This window comes from Microcaecilia unicolor, chromosome 1, assembly GCF_901765095.1.
Source record: "Microcaecilia unicolor chromosome 1, aMicUni1.1, whole genome shotgun sequence".
Taxonomy (NCBI): domain Eukaryota; kingdom Metazoa; phylum Chordata; class Amphibia; order Gymnophiona; family Siphonopidae; genus Microcaecilia; species Microcaecilia unicolor.
In genome coordinates, this window is record NC_044031.1 from 270961806 (window position 1) to 270985718 (window position 23913).

Genomic DNA, 23913 nt, shown 5'->3' on the forward strand with positions numbered 1-23913 from the left:
TCGTAGTCTCTGAATGACTGCTTGATCAGGATCAAGAATATATAATTGAGCAAATTGTTTTTTTTATTGTCATTTTGAGAATGTCTATGGTAAATAGTACCATTAATTCGAAAACAATAAGGGCCATATCCAGATGGGGCTGCAATGTTAGCTCCCATTGGCGCATTAATTCGAAAACAATAAGGGCCATATCCAGATGGGGCTGCAATGTTAGCTCCCATTGGCGCAAAAGCAAAGGAACTATTAATGGACCTAATCTATATAAATAAAATCCCCCCTCAGACGTTCTGAAGCTCACTCCATCTGTCCTGAACTCCTGTCCTCCTGGTAGGCTAGGCTATTCGGACTACTCACCCTCAGTCTCAGCCACGCCCATCTAGGCCGTAGACCACGCCCCATCTGCACATAAAAAGCACCCTCAACGTTCTAAAGCACACTCTGAGGCTTCAACAGTTCGTATGTTCGAAGCTCTGTAACCATTTTTAAGCACACTACATCTCTGCCCCGCCATGACCTATCAGAGAAGGGAGGAGTGTCACAGCTGCACCGCTCTGACCTATCAAAGGGAACTGAAACAGGAAAAGGGAGGAGCGTCACACCGAATGACGGACCTATCAGAGGGAAGTCAAATAGAAGAAGGGAGGAGCGTCAGAGGCCAAGGGGACGGCCGTATCTACATCTCATAGGTTTCCTTGCTTTCTTTTCAGTGTATTGCAGCTGCAGCCACTTAGGTAAGTCTAGCAAGCCTGTCAGCTACTGAATACAGAAAGCAAAAGATAGCATGTGGGAACTTGCTCCATTTTGTTCTCTGGAATGCAGTGATTATTATACAAATGGTCTTGCTTTCATTATTTTGGTAGGGGCTGCCTTCATGACTGTCCACAGTCCCCCCCAGTCCTGACACCTGACAGGGGGGACAGGGAAGGACACTCACTGTCTCACATATGCACTCGCACACACTCATTCTCACATACACACACGCTCTCTCACACACTCATTCTCACATACACACACGCTCTCTCACAGACACACTCACACCCACTCTCTGTCACACACACACTTGCACATTCTCACTCTCACACAGTCACTCTCACAGACACTCTCTCAAACATACACACTCCGCGCAAAACCTTGCTAGCGCCCGTTTCATTTCAGCCAGAAACGGGCCTTTTTTACTAGTGTTTTGTAAAAAATTCTTAGAATATTGATGTTCCCCAGAGAGAAGCTGTTGTATTAATTCATTGTACCTAATTCCTGGAAGTTGTACTTTGCCCTTACTACAGCATTGTGTAAATAGGTTGTCAGAAGGTGTTTCATTGTGAAAATGTTTGGCATTGCAAAATATACAGACTGCGTTCAATAGTATTGAGTTTCATTCTCATTGACAGTTTGTTATTGCAATTCCTATGGTTGTTGTTCTATACTGTGCTGTCACTGTATCAGTTCTTCTTGCTTTATTTTGTGCTGTGTCACAGGGTATTTTCTTTTGTTGCAGATTTGCAACTCTTTTCCATTTGAAATCTGTTATATTTTGTGTAGTCGTTCTTCGTTGCTTGTCTGTCATTTGTACAAGTCTTTGCCATTCTAAATCTTTTCGTCTTTGTCTGGTTGTTCGTCTCTGTTTCTCTGTCATTTGTTTAATTCTGTCTCATTCTAAATATGCTCTCCTTTTTCTCTTTGTTGCTCCTTGTTCATCTGTAATTTTTTCAAATCTTTTGCATTGTATAGCAGTGCGCCTTTTTCTTTGTGTTTGTCTCTGTTCGCCCGTCATTTCAGCAATTCTGTGCCTTTCTAAATCGGCGTTTCGTTGTCTGTTGTTGCATTTTCCTCATCAGTCATCTTTTATATCCTGGACCTTTTCCTTGCAGTGGCTTGTTGACTTTCATGTGCCTTTTCATCTTCACTCAGAACTGTATGCCTTTTTCGTTGTGCTTCAGCTCTTTTCCGTTTACCTTCAACCTGCTCCTCAGCAGTTAGTGTTCTTTTTCGAGTCATGTGATGTGCACCACGTTGGAGTGTGTCTTTGCTTGTTGTTTGTGAGCTACAATACGTTGGAGTGTTCTTCTGCTTCTCCTCTGTGCCTCGCCCTCCCCTCCATGTGCTGCAATTCTTCCCTCCCCTTTCATCCCCTCTGATGCAATCCATGCGCAGCGATTGTTCCTATGCCCTTCCCTCCCCTCTGTCTCCAGCAATTGTGGCCTGTACATGATGTGCACCGATTCTCCTATGTCCTCCCCTCCCCTTGCCTCCCATGCTGTCCATATCCTGTGATTCACCTGTGTGTGAGAGAGAGAGAGTGTGTGACAGTGAGTTCACTCTCTGTCTGTTCTTTCTCCTTTTCTTTTTTAGATATTATCTTTATTTTTCAGATATATATGAATCCCTTGTCTAAGTAAGCAATAATTGTGCTGTCCGTCCCAGACTTCGCCTGTCATGTTGTGTAACTAAGCAATTGATGTGCTGTGTCGTCCGCTGGGTACCTCGGGGTTCTCTGGCTGCCTAACGTCAGCTCAGCTCACCTCCAGCGTTCTCTTCCCTCTCATTGTTCCTCCCTCTGACGTCATTACATCTTGACGCGAGGGCGAGGCAGTGAGGGGGAATGTAACGCTGGAGGCTGCTGTCCTTTGCCTCTCAGTCTCGTGCCATTGCTCAGTCCGCTCGCCTGCTTCCCGCCACCCTGCTGAGTACCTCGGGGTTCGATGGCTGCCTAACCTCAGCTGGCCTCCAGCATTCCCTTCCCTCTCATTGTTCCGCCTTCTGACGTCATTTCATCTTGACACGAGGGCGTGGCAGTGAGGGAATGGAATGCTGGAGGCTGCTGTTCTGCGCATCTCCGTTTCGCACCTTGGCTCATGGCGCTCGCCGGCTTCCCACCACCCTGCTGAGTACCTCGGGGTTCGCTGGCTGCCTAAATTGTACTTTGGGGTTCGCTGGCTGGCTTGTTGTCTGTGTTGGTAACATCCCCTGACGTCAGCTCAGCTGGCCTTCAGCGTTCCCTTCCCTCTGATTGTTCCGCCCTCTGACATTTTACGTTTTGACGCGAGGGCGGGGCAGTGAGGGGGAATGGAACACTGGAGACTGGCTGACGTCATCAGATGTTACGAACCCAGGCAGCCAGACAGCGATGGAATGTTGGAGGTGCAAATTATTATATAGGATGTGGAGAAGGCCTTCGACTGGGTCATGGCCATACTTATTTGAAATTTTGAAAAACATAGGGTTATTGGGGCCTTCTCTGCATCGTATTCAGGCACTATATAGTCACCCTTTAGCTCAGATAACAATTAGTGGAGCCTATACATCTTCCTTTGATTTGTTTCGGGATACAACAGGACTGTGCTTTATTGCCACTACTTTTTGCCCTTTCGATGGAGCCTTTGGCCTGTAGTTCATGCCTCCCCATTACTTAGAGGGATCCAGGTTGGAGGTTATGATACTAGAATTATCTTATTTGCTGCTGATGGTGTTCTTCTTGCATTAGCTGATCCGTAAGCTTCAGTGTCAGCCATCATGACTATCTTAGACTCTTACAGTAAAGTTTCGGGGTTTAAAACTAATCTTCAGAAATCTGAAATCCTTCCTTTAGGTGTTTCACCGGAATTAATAGCTTCCATGCAGTTTGAGTTTCCATTTCAGTGGGCTCGGCAGTCTATTCGTTATTTGGAGATCAGTTTGGCACCCACTTTGGATGCACTGTATCAGTTGAACTTCCCACCTAAGCTGCAGGAATTGTCAGAGCTAGATAGATGGGAGGGCTTACAGTTGTCCTTGGTGGGGAGGATAGTAACTGTTAAGATGACCTTACTGCCTAAATTGTTTATTTATTCATGGCTTTGCCTATAACTATCAGGTCATTTTTTTGATCTGTTGTAAAAGTCTTCCGCAATGAAACGGAATGTTCTTTATCAATCTAAGAAAGATGGGGGAATGAGAGTACCTAATTTTGAGTTCTATTATACTGCAGGTCTCCTTCAAACTATACCAGTATGGCAAAGGGGGACTCTAAACCGTGGCAAATATAAATTATCCATGACAATGTGGCTTGCTAGTGGAATGAATTTGATGAGGTAGAAGATTATGAGCAGAGGTTCGAGTGGATGGATATTTTAACAAAAATAAAAAATAAAAATGATTATTTCCAAATTAAAGTGTATTATTACATTTTAATCAATAAAATAATTGATAATTTAAAAAGAAACACATGGCCATGTTTTGCCCCTGGGCTGTATGAGGGGTCCAAACACTGCAAAAAGAAAGGAAGATAAAATGTGTTTCAAGATCCACATGTATCAAAAACATACCTCTTATTAAATAAATTCATATTGTGGGACATCAACCAATTTGTAAACTATATGTCATCACAGTCACAAAACCAGATTATATAAAAAGAAAGAAATTAATTATGTCACGACCCGGGTGAGCCCAAGGAGAGCTTGGACTACGATCTGTTTATTGTCCCATAGAAGAGTGACAGGGAGAGTACAGAGGGAGGTCGGATCAACTCGGAAGGACCTAGGGACATCTCCCCCACAACTCCTAGGTCTAGAAGTGTTCACTGTTTCCTGGGACATCACTTAGCATAATGTTCCAGGTCTGCACAGTATAAACAGAGGTTTTGCGCTCTCTGTCACCTTTTCCTCCGAAAGTCGAGAGTGTCCTATTTGAATGGGGACTTCTTCCTCCAGGGAGGCAGGAGAAGATGGCATCTGTGAGCTCCTGCAACTAGGGCATTGACCATGTAAATTGGCATTTACTTTCATGTTCCTTAGCCCTCTCTTGAAAGCAGATGTCCACCTAGATTCATAGGGAAACCAGGTCATCCAAACTGGTGGGAAGATTCCATCCCGCCAGTTCATCCTTAATGAAACTCTCCAAGCCCTACCCTAAGATGGCCACCTGGGACTCCTGATTCCATTGCAGTTTAGAAACCAGGGTCCGGAATGGAATGGCATACTGGCCCACAGGATCCCTTGTCATAGACACAGGAGCTCAGAAGCTAAGAAGCTACAGAGGAATGCAAGGAAGGCAGCCAGCCAAGTTGGATATAAGTGGTCATTCTGCTCCCACAGGGGAGATGCCCAAGGCAGTGATTTCCCAGAAAGGAGAGAGACAATAAAGGTAATCTTGACTTGATCCGAGGGAAAGAGAGAGCAGTAGTTCAAAGTTCATCAAACACTGGTTAATAAATCCTCGGCACGCTTTGGGGTTCTCATCAAAGTATGGTGGTGCCGAGGGTTGAGGCTGAAACACCGGGTAACCTGGAGGTGGCGCTGCTGGAGTGGATCCTGGAGGTGGGTTCGGATCAGGAGGATCTGAGGTTTGCATCGTCCAAGTTGAGCACAGACCCCCTGAAGGGTTTCCATAATCTACCAAAGTTGAGTCGGTTGCTGCTGGACCTCATGGGTGAGGTCCTGGAGACACTGGAGCTGGTCCATGTGGTTGGTGATCTCCTGAACAAAATTAGAAAGTTGCTGAAGCTGGAGCAGCTGCAAGATGGGTGACTCACCCAAGCTCATGCCTTTTTCAGTCTGTCATGACCCGAGGGCTGGCTAGGCCCCAACTGGCGGCGGGTGAGACACCTGGGCAAGGCAGGAAGCAGGGCAGGAACAAGACTGGAATATGGAGCAGGGCTAGAACAAGACACAGGAGGAACAAGAGACAAACTGGAACAAGGCTGCAATACACACTAGAGAAACTCTAGGAGACCTGTTGCAAAGGCACTGTCTGGGAGACAGGGACTTCCTTAAATACTACCAAACATGAAGTGTTACCATCAGCCAGCGCCCTCTTGCAGAGCTATAAAGAAAGTGCTGGGTTTCTAGAAAGATCCTTCTTGTCACAGAATGCTTCTGGAGACCACAGAGAACAGGTGAGGGGCATGACAGATACTTTTCATTCCTCTTATCTTTACCAATCAAGCTACTTTGGATGTAATCACTTTTATTTTCATATTTTTTCTCCTATAATACCTATCTTACTAGTTTATCTAGATCTCGCTTACAAGTGAGTTGCCTTGTTTTACAGGGACAAGCTTGCCTTAATATAGCTGCTCATCACCTCTCTCTTATTTCTTCTCACACCCCTGGTGACTTGGGTGAGCTTTTACAGCAATTTCAGAGGTTGGAAAGTAAGACCAATGATGGGCAGACTTCTATGGTCTGGATCCCGTAAATGACAAAAACAGATCAGGATCAAGGCTGGAGTGGGCTTTGACGGCAACTCCAGTAGTTGGGAAGGTAGGACCAGAAACAGGCAGACCTCTGCGGTCTGTGCCTCAAAATTGGCAGGAAGAGACAGAGATTAAGTATACCAGTGTTTAATCATGAAGTATTGGAATCTATGCAGAGTGCTAGATTCAACTCTGGTCACCGTGTTGGGCAAACTGGATGGACCGTGCAGATCTGTAACTGCTGATCATTTACTACGTTACTAAGGCAAGTCGCTTTTAGCTCTGTTCTCCTTCACTGCCAACTCCTAGAATTGCAGTTTCTCCTTAGCTATGCTGTACACTTAGAGTAGTCTTCCTGAGTTGCTGTATCAGGTTCTCTCTCTCTGGTATTCTTCAAGTCCAGTTGAAAAGCCCACCTCTTTTAAGCTACTTTTCCTTTTCATTCACTAGATCAGTCCAGAATTGATCGATTATAACCACCAACCAGCAGATGAAGACAGAGCCTAACAAGTTGTGTGCTTCATTCTATAAGAGATACTATGTAGAGAATGACACGGGAGTGGGTAATTGCGGTAAACCGCAGTAATCTGCAGTAAAAACCGCAGGAATGGGGAAATTTTTTCAATGTTTTACCGTGGTTGCAAAAAAAAGGTTATTTCCCCGCCTCGCAGGAGCAGTAATAACCCCTGCACCCACAGTAAAACAGACGCCTACCATTTTCTTGTCCTCCCTTCCTTCCTTTCAAGTCCGGTGTCGTTCGCTTGCTCTCCCTCCCCCGCCGTTGTCTGGTCCTGTATTGCACTCTCCCTCCCCCTCTGCAAGCTCCAGTGTCACTCCTGCACCTCTCCGCTGTGCTCCCGTTGCAGCCTTACCATCTTCCGGGCTGCCGGTAGCATTAGCAATGTAAGCACGCTGCCTTCGCGCTGCCCGGAAGCCTTCTCTCTGTTGCGACTTCCTGTTTCCGCTCGCTGCAGAGAGAAGGCTTTTGGCGTATGAAAGCAGCGTGCTTAATTGCTAACGCTGCCGGCAGCCCGGAAGATGGTAAGGCTGCAGCGGGAGCACAGCGGAGAGGTGCAGGAGTGACACCAGAGTTTGCAGGGTGGGGGGAGGGAGAATGCGATACAGGACCCGATGGTGGCAGCGGCGGGGAGGGGGGTGGGAGAGCGAGCAACACCATACCCTGTGGGAATGGAGGGAGGGTGAGTGACCCCGACCCTGTGGGGGGGGGGGAGGCAGGACGATTGGGAGAGTAACACTGAACTTGGGAGGGGGAGGGAGGGAAAGTGACACAAGACTTTGTGGGGAGGGGGGAGTGAAAGCGACACCAGACTTCGTGGGGGGTGGGCGGGGTGGTATGGTGGGAAAGCAACACCAGACTTTGTGGAGGTGGAGAGGGAGGGAAAGTGACACCGGACTTTGGAGGGAGGGAGGAAGAGTTTCACGACCTTGCAAGGGGGAAGAGAAAGGAAGGCAATGGGTTATAGGGCCTTGGAAGCAAGGGAATGAAAGAGAGAAATGGATGGAGCTGGGGACTGATAGGGTGATGAGATCCAGTGGAGGGTAGATGAGGGCTAATAGGATGGGAAAGAGGGCTAAGGAAGTGGGTGAAAAAAGATAGGGGTTTAGGAGACTGGATATTAAGTGAGAGACAGAGGGAGCAATGGTAAAAGCTAGTAGGTAGATGAGAAGTGAAACAGAGACTAAGGTGAGAGAAAGGGGGATAAACACAAATAAGGGTGAGGGACATGATAGGTCATTGCCAGACAAATGTAGAGAAGGAAAAGACAAAGCCAAGATGAGAGAGAAGAAATGGAATCGCCAACGTGGAAAAGAATTTAGAGAAGATGAACACGTGGAAAGTGGAAAAGAGACTGGGACCATCCCAATTAGAAAAATAAAGTGCTTGGACAACAAAGGTAGAAAAGAAATATTTTTATTTAATACTTTTTAAGGACTGAGATGTGCCTGCTTTGTGAAATGTACGTCTTTTCTATTTTTGTATTTTGCAGAGTGCAGGAGAAAATACATGTCTGTTTCTCTTTTACCACTGTTTACCTGGCTTTCTTGAGGGAGATCTCTGTTTCAGTTTTTCTGTGGTTCCCTGTTTTGTATAATGAGAAAAGAATCAAATATGCTTGGAGTTGTAGAATGATTAGAAAAATCAGTGCTCATTATTGCTTGTTATGTGAATGAATATTCCATCACTGTTTCATTATTGCTTGCCAGACCAGTCCAGTATTATTACATTTTAAGGGCATTTGTTTTAATTTGTGTACGCAGTCCTTGCATGCACATGATTTTGCTTTTTAAACCCAAAGATAAATCTTAAGTGTGATTAAACAGCGAGGCTTCTGTGGATAGGGACAGAGGTTGTGGGGACTGGGCGGGGATGGGGATAGAGTTCGCGGGGACGGGGACAAACTTTGTCCCTGCATCATTCTCTAGTACTATGCAGCTCTAGCAACCTAGTATGTCCCCAGCAGATGGTGATGGATGCTGTTTGGTGAAGGCTCCTGAGCCCAGTTGGAGAATTGGTCACCCAGTGGAGTGAAGGAAGGATCTGTGACCAGCTGCAGGTGGTTGTGGGGACTATCCAGAGGAGAATGGGTCCCTTCCCTGACCAGATGGGCCCGCTTGTGAGGGGGTTCTGGCTGTTCTTGGCCCTCTCTTCTCTACTTTGGCCCTGCTTTTCTTGTCCTTTGCTTTCTATTTCTTTCTTTTTTTCCCTTTGAGCCCCAGAGGTAGATATTCAAGAGGCTAGCCTAAAATAAGCAAAAACTAAACAAAAACAAAAAACCCAGAAGGGGGCCTTATTGGCATGGAGGTGCTGTTTGATCCCTTGCCAGGAGAGCCTGTTGCAGCAGGAGGGAGCTTTGCAGCTACCAGAGGGTGAGTGTGTCCTGCCCCCTCCCTCCCCTGAGGAAATTGCACTGGGAGCCGCCTTGGTTGGCTTCACTGTGGGAGGGAAGAGGCTTTTTCTATAGCTTCACTGTGGGAGGGAAGAGGCTTTTTCTACAGAGTAGGCTCACCAAGCTGGCTGCAGACAGCAGGGCTCCGTTCCAGGAGAAGCACTGGCTGAGGTGGGTCAAACCTAATCTCCATGGTGGGAGTGCTCAGAACATTCTGAGCATCAGCAGAAACAGTTAAGTGCAGCCACGGTAGTAGAAGCACATGTGATGCTTGTCAGGATAACCCTTGGGATCAGGGGCAGGTGGATCAGGTCTTGACCAAGCGATGAAGACAAGAAGCATGGGGAAGCCACTGTTTTATCTTTCTCCAGTTCCAAGGCACCTTATGTACTTATGAAGTAGCCCTTCTCCTATACTAGCCCAGAAGGGTGTTCTTGGATGTGTTTATTGGAGTTTAGCAGATCCAGGGGCTTCAGCTGCATAGACCATGGAGATAGTGGCTCCAAGTTTGTTTTATTGCTCCATAGAGCCTTTATGCTCAAGCAGTCTCGAGGCAGTGTGGACCAAGGCCCAGCACAGCCAGTGGTGCTGAGGAGGCCTTCCAGGCTAATAGATCATGCTGGGAGAACTGGGAGTCACAGTCCTTACCCTTCAAGGGAGACGAGAACGAGAAGAGGAATAGTCTGGCCAGTGGGGCGCTCTTGAAGGTCTTTTGTGGAGGAGGGAGGAGTTGCTTATGATGGAGGGGTGTGAGCCTCTATTAGGCTCCTCTGGAGGGAGACACCGGGCAGTATGATTGCACAAGCCATAGAAACCCTCAACCTTTCAGAAGCTGCAGCGTGAGGCTCCAGAGTTTGCCAGTAGAGAATGACACTGGGATGGGGACCCACAGTAACCGCAGGGATTGGGGACGGGGACAGGGACAGAGCGCACGGGGATGGGGTGGGAAATGGGACAGATCCCATGGGGGCGGGGATGGGGACAGAGCCCGTGAGGCTGGGGACAAACTTTGTCCCTGTGTCACTTTCTACTTTGAAGCCTATTAATGAACTGGACTGTTATTTATGTTTGTTTGATGCAGAAAACAATATTTTTATTTTTTGGAAAAACAAGCAAACATGCTGGCCACAGCTAGCAAAATTTGCATGGGGGGATCCTGTACACCCTGCTACCAGCACATTTTCTAAGAAGACATCTTCTATTGCAGGAGGGACTGTGGAAGACAGGAGAGCTAGACTTAATTTTGAGATTGTTGATGACTTGTTTATCCACAGATTAAAAAAATCATAACAGTGCTTCATAGGACATCCAGCATTTCCACCTTAGTGGACACAGGATCAGGATCCATGTGAGACACAGGCTGTGCCCCTATATCGACAGCAGAATGTTTTGGCTTAGATTTATAACACCTATTACTTGGCAGTGGTATTTGATTCTTGGTGTCATGCCTGCACATGGTACCTACGTGTTCTGTTACAGTAGCCTTGCATTTCTAGCCATGACGTTGATTTAGAATAACAACCTTGTTATTCTAGTACACTGAGAATCTTGTCAGCAGTCTTTGTTTGTATGCAAGGTTGAGGTTTTGGAGATGGAAAGTCTGCATCTGCATATGAAAGTTAGGTTATTGATGCTGGAAAGTGCTATGTATTATATTCCCATGTATCTTTGTTATTGGAGCACACATATAGTGCTTCATAGTGCTAGTTTTGCTCCTACTGATTGGAACGTCCAATCAGCAGAATTGTAAATAAGTAGAGAGATCGTAGATGCCTGTCAAAGTGCTTTGCTTAGATAAATGGTGACAGAACCTGTGAGGGAAGATGTGCCACTACATCTAGTGCTCACAAATGGAGAAAGTTTACAACGTTCTGGTGGGTGCCCATCTAGGCAATACTGATCATCACACGATATGGTTTGATATGTGTGAAAGTGGATTTCAGACGCACAAAACTCAGTGTATTGAATTTCATACATACTGATTTTGGTAAAATTGGGGAGTGCCTGAAGAAGGAACTGACAGCATGGTGGGTAGGCATAGGAGAAGTGGAAAGGCAGTGGTCCAAGCTGAAAGCTGCTATGAATATGGCAACAGATCTTTATATAAGGAAAGTAAACAAAAACAAGAGAAACAGGAAGCCTATATGGTTCTTCAAACGTGGCTGAAAAAATAAGGGCAAAAGAGACGGCATTCATGAAGTACAGAAGAATGCAACAAGAGGATCATGGAAAAGATTACCGGATTAAACTCAAAGAAATGAAGAGGGAAATACGGCTAGCAAAAGCACAGGTGGAAGAAAAAATAGCTGAAGATGTAAAAAGAAGTGACAACCTTTTCAGATAAACTGGGGAAAGGAGAAAACTGTTCTCTGCATCTTTCAGACTTACAATTCCATTTCTAGCCTATGTGATGAGGATAAAGCGAATGTGCTCAATAAATACTTCTCTTTGGTGTTCATGGAGGAAAATTCTGGAGAAGGACTGCAGTTGGCTGCTGAAGGTATATCTGAGAATGGAGTGGGTATTGCACCATTCACAGAAGAAAGCTGTCATGAAACACCTGGCCACTCACCTGGGGCTAATCCTGCGGCCACTTAGAGGGTCTATCCCCAGCACAGCTCAGGTCACCAAGCAGCCTTCTCCCATCAACTGGGTCCCAACTGCCTCTGGGCAAGTCTCTTGCACTCTAATTATCCCTAGTGATTTCTAGATTAATGGGGTCCACACTCCCAGTGGTCCCACAGTTCTTAGAAAGCATTCACAGACCTAACATACAAACCACCAGGATTCGTAGTCAGTCCAGACAAGCAGAGTCAGTAAACTAAAAAATTTATTGTCATAAAAAATATCAAACAGTGAACTAAACTATAAAAACAGATGGAAAATAACAGGCAAATAACAAGTAACTGAATAAGAATCAATTATAAAGCTATCTAAACATCTTAGCACTACCTGGATAGTGCCTGGGAAGTACAGGAAATGTAGCTGCCTACTGGTTAGAGACTATAACTGCTCACAGGGCCTCAGTAAAGAGGTGTTTCTCTCTCTAGTTCCAAACTGACATCAGAGAAAAATCCAGTTTCCATACTGAATTTGAGCTCCTGGGCCAATCAGAGCCCAGAACGACATTTTTAAAAAGTAGCTGGCCACATACTTCTGTTTACTTCTTCTCTGTGTAAACTAAAGAGGGAACAGCTTTAAACATGAAACGTATACTGCTGCACTCGTTCACTGTGCTCTCTGTCTGGAGGTTAAGTACATAAGTATTGCCATACTGGGAAAGACCAAAGGTCCATCGAGCCCAGCATCCTGTTTCCAACAGTGGCCAATCCAGGTCACAAATACCTGGCAAGATCCCAAAAATGTACAACACATTTTATACTGCTTATCCCAGAAATAGTGGATTTTCCCCAAGTCCATTTAATAACGGTCTATGGACTTTTCCTTTAGGAAGCCGTCCAAACCTTTTTTTAAACTCCGCTAAGCTAACAGCCTTTACCACATTCTCTGGCAACGAATTCCAGAGTTTAATTACACGTTGAGTGAAGAAACTTTTTCTCTGAATCGTTTTAAATTTACTACATTGTAGCTTCATCGCATGCCCCCTAGTCCTAGTATTTTTGGAAAGCGTGAACAGACGCTTCACATCTACCCATTCAACTCCACTCATTAAAAGAAACCTCTGAACAACTCAATGGATGGTGACCCTCAGTGGACTGCTGGTGCTGTGTCTCCTGCACGCCAGAGTGTTCCTTTGGTCCGGTGGTTCACACAGTCCTCTGCTGCTTCCGGCATTGGCATCCCCTAGGTGCGTGCGCAGGGGATCTTCTTTTAAAGATCCTGTGGCAGAAACTGGATGGGAGGCCCGCTGTTGACCTCATCTGCTGGGGTCCTTATTAGGGACCTTAGAATTCGGGGACCTTAGAATTCTTCACCTCTGTCTTTGTTACAGGTCTTTAGGAGCTGTGTTTCATCTTGCCTTGCCTTGTCTACAAGTTCCAGCCTTGCCTGCTGTGTCTTCAGTTTTCAGCCTTGCCTGCTGTGTCTTCTAATTCCTGCCTTGCCTTGCCTACAAGTTCCTGCCTTGCCTGCCGTGTATTCTGATTCCAGCCCAGCCTTGTCTCCAGCCCCAGCCCTAGCCCAGCCCTGTCTTCTATTCCAGTCTTGCCTTGTCCTGCTTTGTCTTGTTTAGGTCCAGTTCTTGCCTTGCCTTGTCTTGTCAGGATCTAGTTCTTGCTTTGTTTGCCTTGTCTGGATCTAGTTCTTGCCAGTTCTAGCCTTGTCTGCCTTTTCCTGCCTATCCTTGTCTGCTTTGTCTTTAGTCAAACCCTGCCTGCCTTGCCCAGTGCTTTGCCTAGCCCAAGTGACTCGCCTGCCGCTAGCCGGCTACGGTCCAAGTGCTCACTTCCTCTGAGTTCATGACAGATTGCAAAGGCCTTGAGCTCCAACGAGTCCTCTGTGTTGGGAAATCAAGGATGTCGTGGATCTCCTAGTGGGTAGGAGGATTTCCCAGAGAAGACTTGTTCGCATTCTGCTTTCAAGATTCAGGCCTTGGCTGGAAATCTACCTAAGGAATATCTTAAAGCTTTGGTGTCATGTACCGTGCCCAAAGAACTGGACCATGGGTACATGGTCCAGGACATATCAGGTTTCAGAAGGGCCTGGGGTTCCTAGGACAACTCATGGAAGTGTTCTAATCTTGTTCCTGTGTTCCTGAGAAAGTGCTATCATCTGTCTTCCAAGATACTCTACCCTGGATCAAGGGGAGGAGGCCCTTTGAGGAGGGGGTACTGTCGTGGCTCTGCCATGCCTCCTTGCAGATGCACCTGCTGCTCAGTCAGTCTCTGTGGCTTCTGGGCATCGGACTGGTTCTCTACCTTGTCCAGTTCTAGCCTTCTAGTCTTATCTGCCTTGTCCTGCCTAGCCTTTTCTGCCTTGTCCAGTTCTAACCTTGTCTGCCTTGTCCAGTTCTAGCCTTGACTTTAGTCTAGCCCTGTTTGCCTTCCCTAGTGCTTTGCTTAGCCCGAGTGACTCTCCTGCCGCAACTGATTCCTGGCTACGGCCCAGGGGCTCACTTCCCTTGGGCACGTGACATACTGATTCCATAAGCACAAAGGAATCCTTTATGGAAAGAAAATGGAACCAAATAAACATAGTAGTGCTTAGATGGCAATTCCGGTAATTGGGAAACAAAGCCAGTGCTGGGCAGATGTCTACGGTGTGTGCCCTGAAAATGGCAAGGACAAATCAAGATCAAGTATATATATGAAGCATATTAGTTTATCTTGTTGGGCAGTCCGGATGGACTATACAGGTCGTTATCTGCTGACATCTATGGAACTATGTAGGAATATCCACCTCTTGGGTGGAGTCACAGTCAGTTGCTTTGCCAGACATTAATAGGATCACATCATGGTCCTCCCTTCGTTCCTTTTGGAAGTATTATAGATTGGGTGTCTGCCTATAGGGCCGCAGTACTGGTGGCCAGGGTTTTGGCTTCCTACCCCAGATGAGGATTGCTTTGCTACATCCCCTCAGTTCTGGACTGGTCTGGTGGACAAAAAGGAAGGTTAAATTTGGTCTTATCTGCTAATTTTCTTTTCCTTGAGTCCAGTCAAACCAGTCCAGAAACCCTCCTTTTCTATTGTGTTATGGCTAAAATTCTGGGCAGCTCCTTCTTATGGATGCACTCGGCTGGGTGTGGGGAGCTGTGGAACCTTCCAGGCTTTACTGCGGCAATCTCTCCTTTTATGGCGGTTTAGGCAGGGGTTGTTGATTTTCATTCTCTGCTTTGTTATAAGAATACTGGGTTACTACTACTATTACCTATTTCTATAGTACTACTAGACGTGCACAGCACTGTACACTGGACATGAAGAGACAGCCCCTGCTCAACAGAGCTTACAATCTAATTAGGACAGTCAAACAGGACAAATAAGGAATAATGGAATTACTATGGTGGGAATGATAAAACATGGATAATGAACAAGTAAGTAAGGGTTAGAAGTTAAAAGCTGCATCAAAAAGGTAGGCTTTTGGCCTAGATTTGAAGATGGCCAGAGATGGAGCTTGACATAAAATCTCAGGAAGTCTATTTTTTATTTATTTATTTATTTGTAACACTTGTACCCCACATTTTCCCACCTGTTTGCAGGCTCAATGTGGCTTACATAGTACCGTAGAGGCGATCGCCAATAACGGTATGAACAAATACAAAGTGAAGTTGTGGTAGAGTAAAGTTCGTGCATGACAGTCAGATTTAGGAATCATAAGGAGGAAGAGGTCATTTATGTCCAATCGAGTTTTGGTTTTGTTGTGTTGCAGAGTTGAGGCATTTAAGTTGGGTTGTTCGAGTATGCCTTTTTGAACAGGTAAGTTTTTAGTAGTTTCCAGAAGTTTATGTGGTCATATGTTGTTTTCAAGGCATTTGGTAGTGCGTTCCTTAATTGTGTGCTTATATAGGAGAAGCCGGATGCGTAGGTTGATTTGTATTTGAGTCCTTTGCAGCTTGGGTAGTGGAGATTTAGGTATGTTCGTGTTGATCTTGTTGTATTTTTGATTGGGAGGTCTGTGAGGTCTGACGTATCCCAGGGCTTCAGCATTGATGATTTTGTGAACGAGGGTGCAGATTTTGAATGCAATACATTCTTTGATTGGGAGCCAGTGTAGTTTTTCTCATAGAGGTTTTGCGCTTTTGAATCTTGTTTTCCATATATGAGTCTGGCTGCTGTGTTTTGGGCAGTTTGGAGTTTCTTTATGATTTGTTCTTTGCATCCAGCATAGATTCCATTGCAGTAGTCTAGGTGGCTTAGTACCATTGATTGTACCAATTTGCGAAATGTTTCTCTCGGGAAGAATGGTTTCACTCTTCTGAGTTTCTACATAGAGTGGAACATTTTCTTTGTTGTGCCTTTCGCTTGCTTTCAAGTGTGAGATTTTGATCGATTATAACTCCGAGCATTTTCAGGCTATCTGAGATAGGGAGGGTGTAGTCTGGGGTGGATATGTTGGAGGGTATGTTTGTGTTATATTGGGATGACAGGATTAGACAGTGTTTTTTCGGTGTTTAGTTTTAGTTGAAATGTGTTCACCCATGAGTTCATGATGTTCAAGCTGAGTGTGATTTCTTTGGTGATTTCTGTTAGGTCATGTCTGTAAGGGCTATGGTGCAGCAAGATAAAAGGAACGGAGTCTGGAGTTAGCAGTGGGAGGAGAAGGGGGCAGATAAGAGAGATTCACCCAGTGAACAGAGTTCCTGGGGAGGAGTGTAGGGAGATATAAGAGTGGAGAGGTACTGAGGAGCTGTATAGTGAATGCACTTGTAAGTCAATAAGAGGAGTTTGAACTGTATGCGGAAATGGATAGGGAGCCATTGAAGTGACTTGAGAGGGCGAATATGAGCATAGCGTCACTGGTGCAAATCATGCAGCAGAATTTTGAACAGATTGAAGAGGAGAGAGATGGCTTAGTTGGAGACCTGTGAGAAGCAAGTTGCAATAGTCTAAGTGAGAGGTGATAAGAATGTGAATAAGGGTTCTGGTAGTGTGCTCAGAAAGGAAAGGACGAATTGTGGTGATATTATAGAGAAAGAAATGACAAGTTTTAGCAGTCTGTTGAATATATGCAGAGGAGAGACAGGAGTCGAAGATGACCCCAAGGTGACAGGGAGGATGAGAGTGTTATCCACAGAGACAGAATGGGGGAAGAGGGAGAGGTTGGTTTAGGAGGAAAGATACTATACAGTGCCCCTTATAGACTGGAGTGAACAACTTGTTAAGTTCTGTCTCCATCTGCTGGTTGGTGTGCAATAACCCCTGTCAGTTCTGGAGTGGTCTGACTAGACTTGAGGAAAGAAAATTAGCAGGTAATTTCCTTTTTTCATTTGTTCCATCTGTTCCCTTTCTCCTTCCCCCATTTTGGTGGACTTATAATAGCTAGCCATGTTAATTTGATTTCTTTTTATAATTAAAAAAAGAAAATAGAGAAAATTAGCAGGTAAGACCAAAGTTTTCCTTAAATCTTAGCTCTGGTTTTGTTGGTTTTAACTATTTTCTTAATTGTTATTCTCATAATCTTTTGTCCTGTTTGTTGGCTTCATTAGATTGTACCTTCTATTGAGAAGGGACTGTGTTTGTTTTGTATGTTTAAATATACTGCTGCCTACATCTATTAGCACTATATTTGTGTGTTTAGATTTCTCTCCTACCTCAATGTACTGATACTTCTCAAGGCAGATTACCACTAAATAATACATAATGATAGACATGTTTAGTAGTATTAGTACTCACAGAGCTGCCAAGGGAGGGAGATTTTTAGTACATGCCCCAGCCACGCCCACTCTGTCAGCTCCACCCACTCTGGCTTGGCTCCGCGCATGACCTCATGTCATCTTGAATTTCTTTTGATGTAGTCATAGAAAAAAAAATGATTCTAAATGCTCCCAGGTTTCAACCCAATTCATGTTTAATGTGTGATATAAATTATATAAATAAATAAATAGAAACTCTGAATGTTGAGCACCTATTCTCATAACATGATGTCTGTTTTATAGGCCATTTACCTTGAGAAAAAAAAATCTCTGCACAAATATAACAGTGCTAGGGTGTCCCTGTAACCAGATCCTCCAAATGATACACTGATTACACTTTCTAACAAATGACTACTCTACCTATGAAAAGTTATTCCCTTATTATACTTCCTCTGTGTACATCTGTATACTGCACAAGCCAGCAATGTTTGAAAATCTAAGTGAGATAAATAAAAAAAAAAAATGATACCAACAATATAAGAATGACAACGTGTATGCAGCAGCTCAGAGGTTACCGTTTGTTTACTTTGTGTTGAAGGAGAAACAGACTGTCTCCCTCCATGATGCAGCCTCTGCAGCAACCGCAAAAAAAAAAAAAAGCAAACACGGGGCTGCAGCAGCCTTCAGGCATGCGCTGTCGACTCTGTTGGTCCTCGGCCCCTGTTGACGTCAAATTCGAGTTCCGGCAGGGGCCGAGGACCGGCAGAACTGACAGCGCATGCGTGAGGGCAGTGATTTGGCTCCGTGTTTGCTTTTTTTTTTTTTCTGCCGCTGCTGCATTGGGAGACGGAGCAGCAGCAGCGGCAGTAAGGAAAACCGATTCCATCTCAGCGAGAGACTTTCCCACTTTGGCAGGAATGCGGGAGACTTGGCAGGTCTGTACCCAGTGGCAGGGTACTAATACTACTAAACATGTCAATCATTACTCTAACTACAGGTTCTTAGTGTTTGCCAAAATGCCAAGAACTCAGTCTCGGTCTATCATTACTCTAACTACGGGTTCTTAGTCTCGGCCAAAATGCCAGAAAGCAGAGCGCAATCCACTAGTGCCAAGTGCTGAAAGTTATTCTTACATTATATCCTTACCTCCCCCACTCTGATGCACAGTTGATCTGGTTCTCCCTCCATAGAGAAGAAGTGTTCATGCCATTTGCTCAGCTTACTCAGCTGCCTTGTCAGAGTCTTGAGTACCAGCCTACCTGTCTCTCAGGTTGTCATGGACTAATGTCTGGGGGAACGGTGATTGCTGACTTCCAGGGTAAGTAAGTCAGTGTGAACATGGAGACCACAGTTCTATGCTAATTCCATGAAACAGTTATCTGTACTCAGCCATGTGTGTAAACTAGCACCATTTCATAAACCAGTGAACCTTTTCCTATATGCAGTCATATACATATCTGACAAGGGTATGAAATTGCTCTTATTTTCTCATTTTCTTGCAGGCAATCCAACAGTTTCAGTCTGATGAATTTCTTCAGACTATTGACGAAGAAACAGTTCTCAAAATGAAAGAGAGAGACAAATCGCTCTACATATGTGACCCTTTTAGTGGCAGGGCATTCAATCACCTAAACAAGGTTTGCTATTGGTGAAAGTAACTTATTTTTCCTTCTTTGCTTTCTCCTTCCTTATAAGGCTTCTTTTCTGTATTCCTTGCCTTCAGAGATGCATCATGTCCAGCCTCCAGAATATTCCTTATTTATTTCTTGGGATTTATTAACTGCCTTTATGAAGAGATTCACCCAATTCAGTGTACAGCAGATACAGTTTAAAATAAAACTTACAATTTTGTTAACAGCATAACAGTAAATAACCAAGAATAAATATAAATACAATAAATGAGGTAAATTTGAAAACAGTAAATTGAAACCTAATGATAGAACTACCGTGAAACGGTATAAAAAATGTACACATTAAAGAGCACTGGAATTCAAATACCAGAGATATAATACAATGTTAGCATAATACTAATGATATACCTAATAAACATGCATTAGAACATTCAACTAGCATAGATATGATGCTAAAGACTTTCTACAATATGACTTACCATATAGCTGATGTCACTCACAGCCTCTCTCATATAAGTAACAAATTTTTAGGTGAGCAGAGATGAGTGGCATTAAGCATTAGAAATGGTAGCTCAATACAATCCAGCAATTTATCTGTTAACCTCTTTACAGTATGATACAAAAACACTGTAGCTGTGAAATTGAATCCAATAATATCAAAACTGTTGCCATCAAATTAGTTTTTTTTTTCATAATACCATATTGCATTTTAAGGTTCAGTCTAGCTGCCATTGCTTGACAGCCATTTGGGTTTCTAATGATATCATTTGATAAAGCTTCCATGTTAGTCAACTTGAATGAGCAGATATAAATCCAATAGAAAGATATCACCTATGATATTGTTTCTGTTGATGTTTATTTATACTTCAAATCAAAAAAGGACTCTACCACTCAGGTCAAAAGAACAACGTTCAATATCTATTAAGTGGATCTTTATAACGTGAAACTCATTCGTTCATATGATGGAGGAAAGCCTCTGTTTCCCCAGGTCACTGTCTGAAATATCATGTGACACACATGGACTGGACTCTTCATTGGCTCAAAAACTCTGTGGTTTTAATTAACATAATTCTTTAATTCATTTTTTTAATAATCTTTTACTATGTTTTCAAAGCCTTACAACATAAACCACTTATCTTTTGTTTTCTGACGGGATCCCGTTTCGCTATATCAGCTTTATCAAGGTAAACCTCGTGCTTATGCCTTCTTGAGTTTTTAGCATCTGTAAGGTAAATGAGATCACATTAAAATGGCTAACATCCTTATTTATTTTATTATCAAGCTGTGCAGTGTGCTGTTGAAACCACTCAATCCTATTCAAAACCGCCAAAATACGGTAGCTCCTTCTGTTATGATAACTTACTTATTCAGGAGTAGCGTCTCTTACCCTCCCTGTTGTAAAAACCCATTTAAAGATGACACCCTTTTATGCGGACGCTCATTAATTCAGGAATGACGCTGTCTATTGACAATTTAAAGGAGGGGAGGAACCACCTCTCATTCTTTTAAAGAGACATGATGCGATTGTGTCCCAAAAATCCTCAACACCTTAAAAAAAGGTTGCCCATTGTATGGTTGTGTTAAAGGGACTGCAGCCTGTAGATACAGCGTTGTAATTGTAAAAGACGTTTGTTTCTATGTCCCCCTCTACTGCTGGTCTTAACTTGATCTATCACGAAGCAGCGTAATTGTAAAAATTCATGTTTGACTGTGTTACAATGTGCTTTCAGAGGTGCCCAGATTTGCTGTCTTTTTATACAAGACTTATGTTCTGTCATACGAGTGTGTAAACTTCGTGTGGTTTTACCCACGTAAAACTTATTACAAGGGCACTGTATTAAATAGACAACAAAGTCAGATCCACAATTGGTGCTAGACCTTATAGAATAGGTTTTTTTTATCTACTGAATTAACAAGTTCTGCTCCTTCCCTGGTAATGTTGCAAGTGCTGCAACTGCCACACTTAAAATGTCCCTTTCTAGTGGCTGTGTCTTGGCTCTGTCTCAACATCGCAGGACTGAGTATTTCCTTTAAATTTGGCCCCCTTGAAAAGGCTATACGTAATTTGCTGGCGATAAATGTAGGATGGGATGTTATGATGTCCCAATTTTTCTTAATGATGTTGCCCACCTCTTCTCCTCCCTTAGTGTATTTTAAGACGAATGTTTCCACGTCTCCGTCTTTCTGGTTATCATTATCCCCTCTGTCTAAAAGTAGATATTCCCTGGTGCTGTATTTGGCTATGGTGTATGCTGTACACAGTGGGTCTTCAGAGGGAACCAGTTTTTTAGAAGACAGACGACCGAGACGAGGAAGAGGACGTGGAAGGAGAAATTTGAACACCCAAGGAGTCACCCAAAACCGCCCGTGGACGCGTACACAGAGGGAAAAAAATCAGTGGTAATAAATTTATCAAACTACAATTTGACCCCCTCTGATCATTCCCTCCTAACTAAAGGTTTGTCTTTCGTACCAACTAACAATTTCAATGAGTTTCAGTTCAATATTGATCTTGAAAGATTCATCAGACGGTTGCAGTTGAAATTGTTCTTCGATAAAAAAGAAGCAAGTTTTGATAGATCAAGAGTGTATCCTAAATCCTCCTGGATTCCCCCGATTCCATTAGACCCTGTAATTAAGATCTTTAAAAAGATGGTGACATGTGAAGTATTAAGGAGAGGTCGGAAGCTCAGATTCACGGACAATTTGTCCAGAGATGAACGTGCTTCCCTGAAAACATTAAAAGACAATGATCAAATAGTCATCAAGAAAGCCGACAAGGGTGGCGCAGTCACTGTACAAAACCGGAAGGACTACACACATGAGATAGAATCTCAATTGTCTAAACAAGGAGTGTATGAACTCTTAGATCACAATCCCACTCTTGTTTTACAAACAAGGATTAAAAGTATCACCCAATTTGGTTTTACTGAAGGGTTTCTGACAAAAAAGAATTTATATTTTTGAACACAGATCATCCTCTAATCCCGGTCATGTACAGTCTTCCCAAAATACACAACAGACTGCGAAATCCATATTATCTTCATGTGGTTCAATATTAGAGCCTCTATCAGAATATGTAGACCATTTCTTAAAACCATTGGTCAGTGCAACTCCGTCATACATATGAGATACCACACATTTTCTTACAGTTTTGGAGAAAGCAAACATTTCTTCCACAAATAGGACAGTACACATCTATACTGCAAGAGGAAGCATTGGCAGTTTTACATAAAACACTGGACAAAAGGCCACGACTGATGGAGGTTCCAATGGATTTTTTGATGCAGTTGCCACAATGGCACTGAAAGAAAATCATTTTCTTTTTCAAGATAAATTATACCTCCAGACTTCAGGTACAGCAATGGGTGCCGCATTTGCACCATCAGTGGCCAATTTGTACATGAATGATTATGAAGATAAATGGCTGAAAGTATGTCCTCAACACAATGACATTCTTCTATGGCTAAGATACATTGATGAGGTGTTAATGATTTTTGGGGGGGGGGGGGGGGGGCAACACCATAAGTTTGAAGTCTTTTGTGGAATGACTCAATAATTGTAACACAGCGATACAGTTCACTTTTGAATGTTCATATACTAACATCCATTTTCTAGATGTTAACATAGAAAGAACAGAAAATAGATGGAAGACTAGTGTGTTCAAGAAAGCAACTGACAGGAACACATTGCTACAATATTGCAGCAGCCATCTCAAAACGCTTAAGAACAGTTTACCATACTCGCAATTCTTGAGATACAGGAGAAATTGCACTGACTTGAAAGATTTTAAATTACAAGCAAAGCAATTAAGCAGGGATTTGGAAGACAGAGGCTATCCCACAGGAGTGGCGCGTACAGCATACACCAGAGCCAAATACAGCACCAGGGAATATCTACTTTTAGACAGAAGGGATAATGATAATCAGAAAGATGGAGACGTGGAAACATTCGTCTTAAAATACACTAAGGGAGGAGAAGAGGTGGACAACATCATTAAGAAAAATTGGGACATCATAACATCCCATCCTACATTTATCGCCAGCAAATTACGTATAGCCTTTTCAAGGGGGCCAAATTTAAAGGAAATACTCAGACCTGCGATGTTGAGACAGAGCCAAGACACAGCCACTAGAAAGTGACATTTTAAATATGGCAGTTGCAGCACTTGCAACATTATCAGGGAAGGAGCAGAATTTGTTAATTCAATAGATCAAAAAATCTGTTCTATAAGGTCTAGCACCAATTGTAGATCTGACTTTGTTGTCTATTTAATACAGTGCCCTTGTAATAAGTTTTACGTGGGTAAAACCACACGAAGTTTACACACTCGTATGACAGAACATAAGTCCTGTATAAAAAGACAGCAAATCGGGACACCTCTGAAAGCACATTGTAACACAGTCAAACATGAATTTTTACAATTACGTTGCTTCGTGATAGATCAAGTTAAGACCAGCAGTAGAGGGGGACATAGAAACAAACGTCTTTTACAATTAGAACAACGTTGTATCTACAGGCTGCAGTCCCTTGAACCTCATGGGTTGAACACAACCATACAATGGGCAACCTTTTTTTAAGGTGTTGAGGCTTTTTGGGACATAATCGCATCATGTCTCTTTAAAAGAATGAGGGGTGGTTCCTCCCCTTTAAATTGTCAGTCGACAGCGTCATTCCTGAATTAATGAGCGTCCACATAAAAGAGCGCCATCTTTAAATGGGTTTTTTCAGCAGCGAGGGTAAGAGACGCTACTCCTGAATAAGTAAGTTATCATAACAGAAGGAGCTTCATAATTTTGTTGATTTTGAATAGGATTGACTGGTTTCAATAGCACACTACACAGCTTGATAATAAAATGAATAAGGATGTTAGCCATTTTAATGTGATCTCATTTACCTTACAGATACTAAAAACTCAAGAAGGCATAAGCACAAGGTTTACCTTGATAAAGCTGA

At 43.6% G+C, this 23913-nt stretch overlaps 1 protein-coding gene across 4 annotated transcripts in view; it reads left to right on the forward strand.

Moving 5' to 3' along the window:
- The window catches only part of TOPBP1 (DNA topoisomerase II binding protein 1), a 251109-nt gene that overhangs the window by 16762 nt on the left and 210434 nt on the right, over window positions 1-23913 (forward strand). For all 4 annotated transcript variants that reach the window (XM_030206546.1, XM_030206552.1, XM_030206562.1 and 1 more), the window contains exon 3: window positions 18829-18963. In XM_030206546.1, the coding sequence (XP_030062406.1) occupies window positions 18829-18963 (135 nt within the window). The remainder of the gene's footprint in view (window positions 1-18828; window positions 18964-23913) is intronic.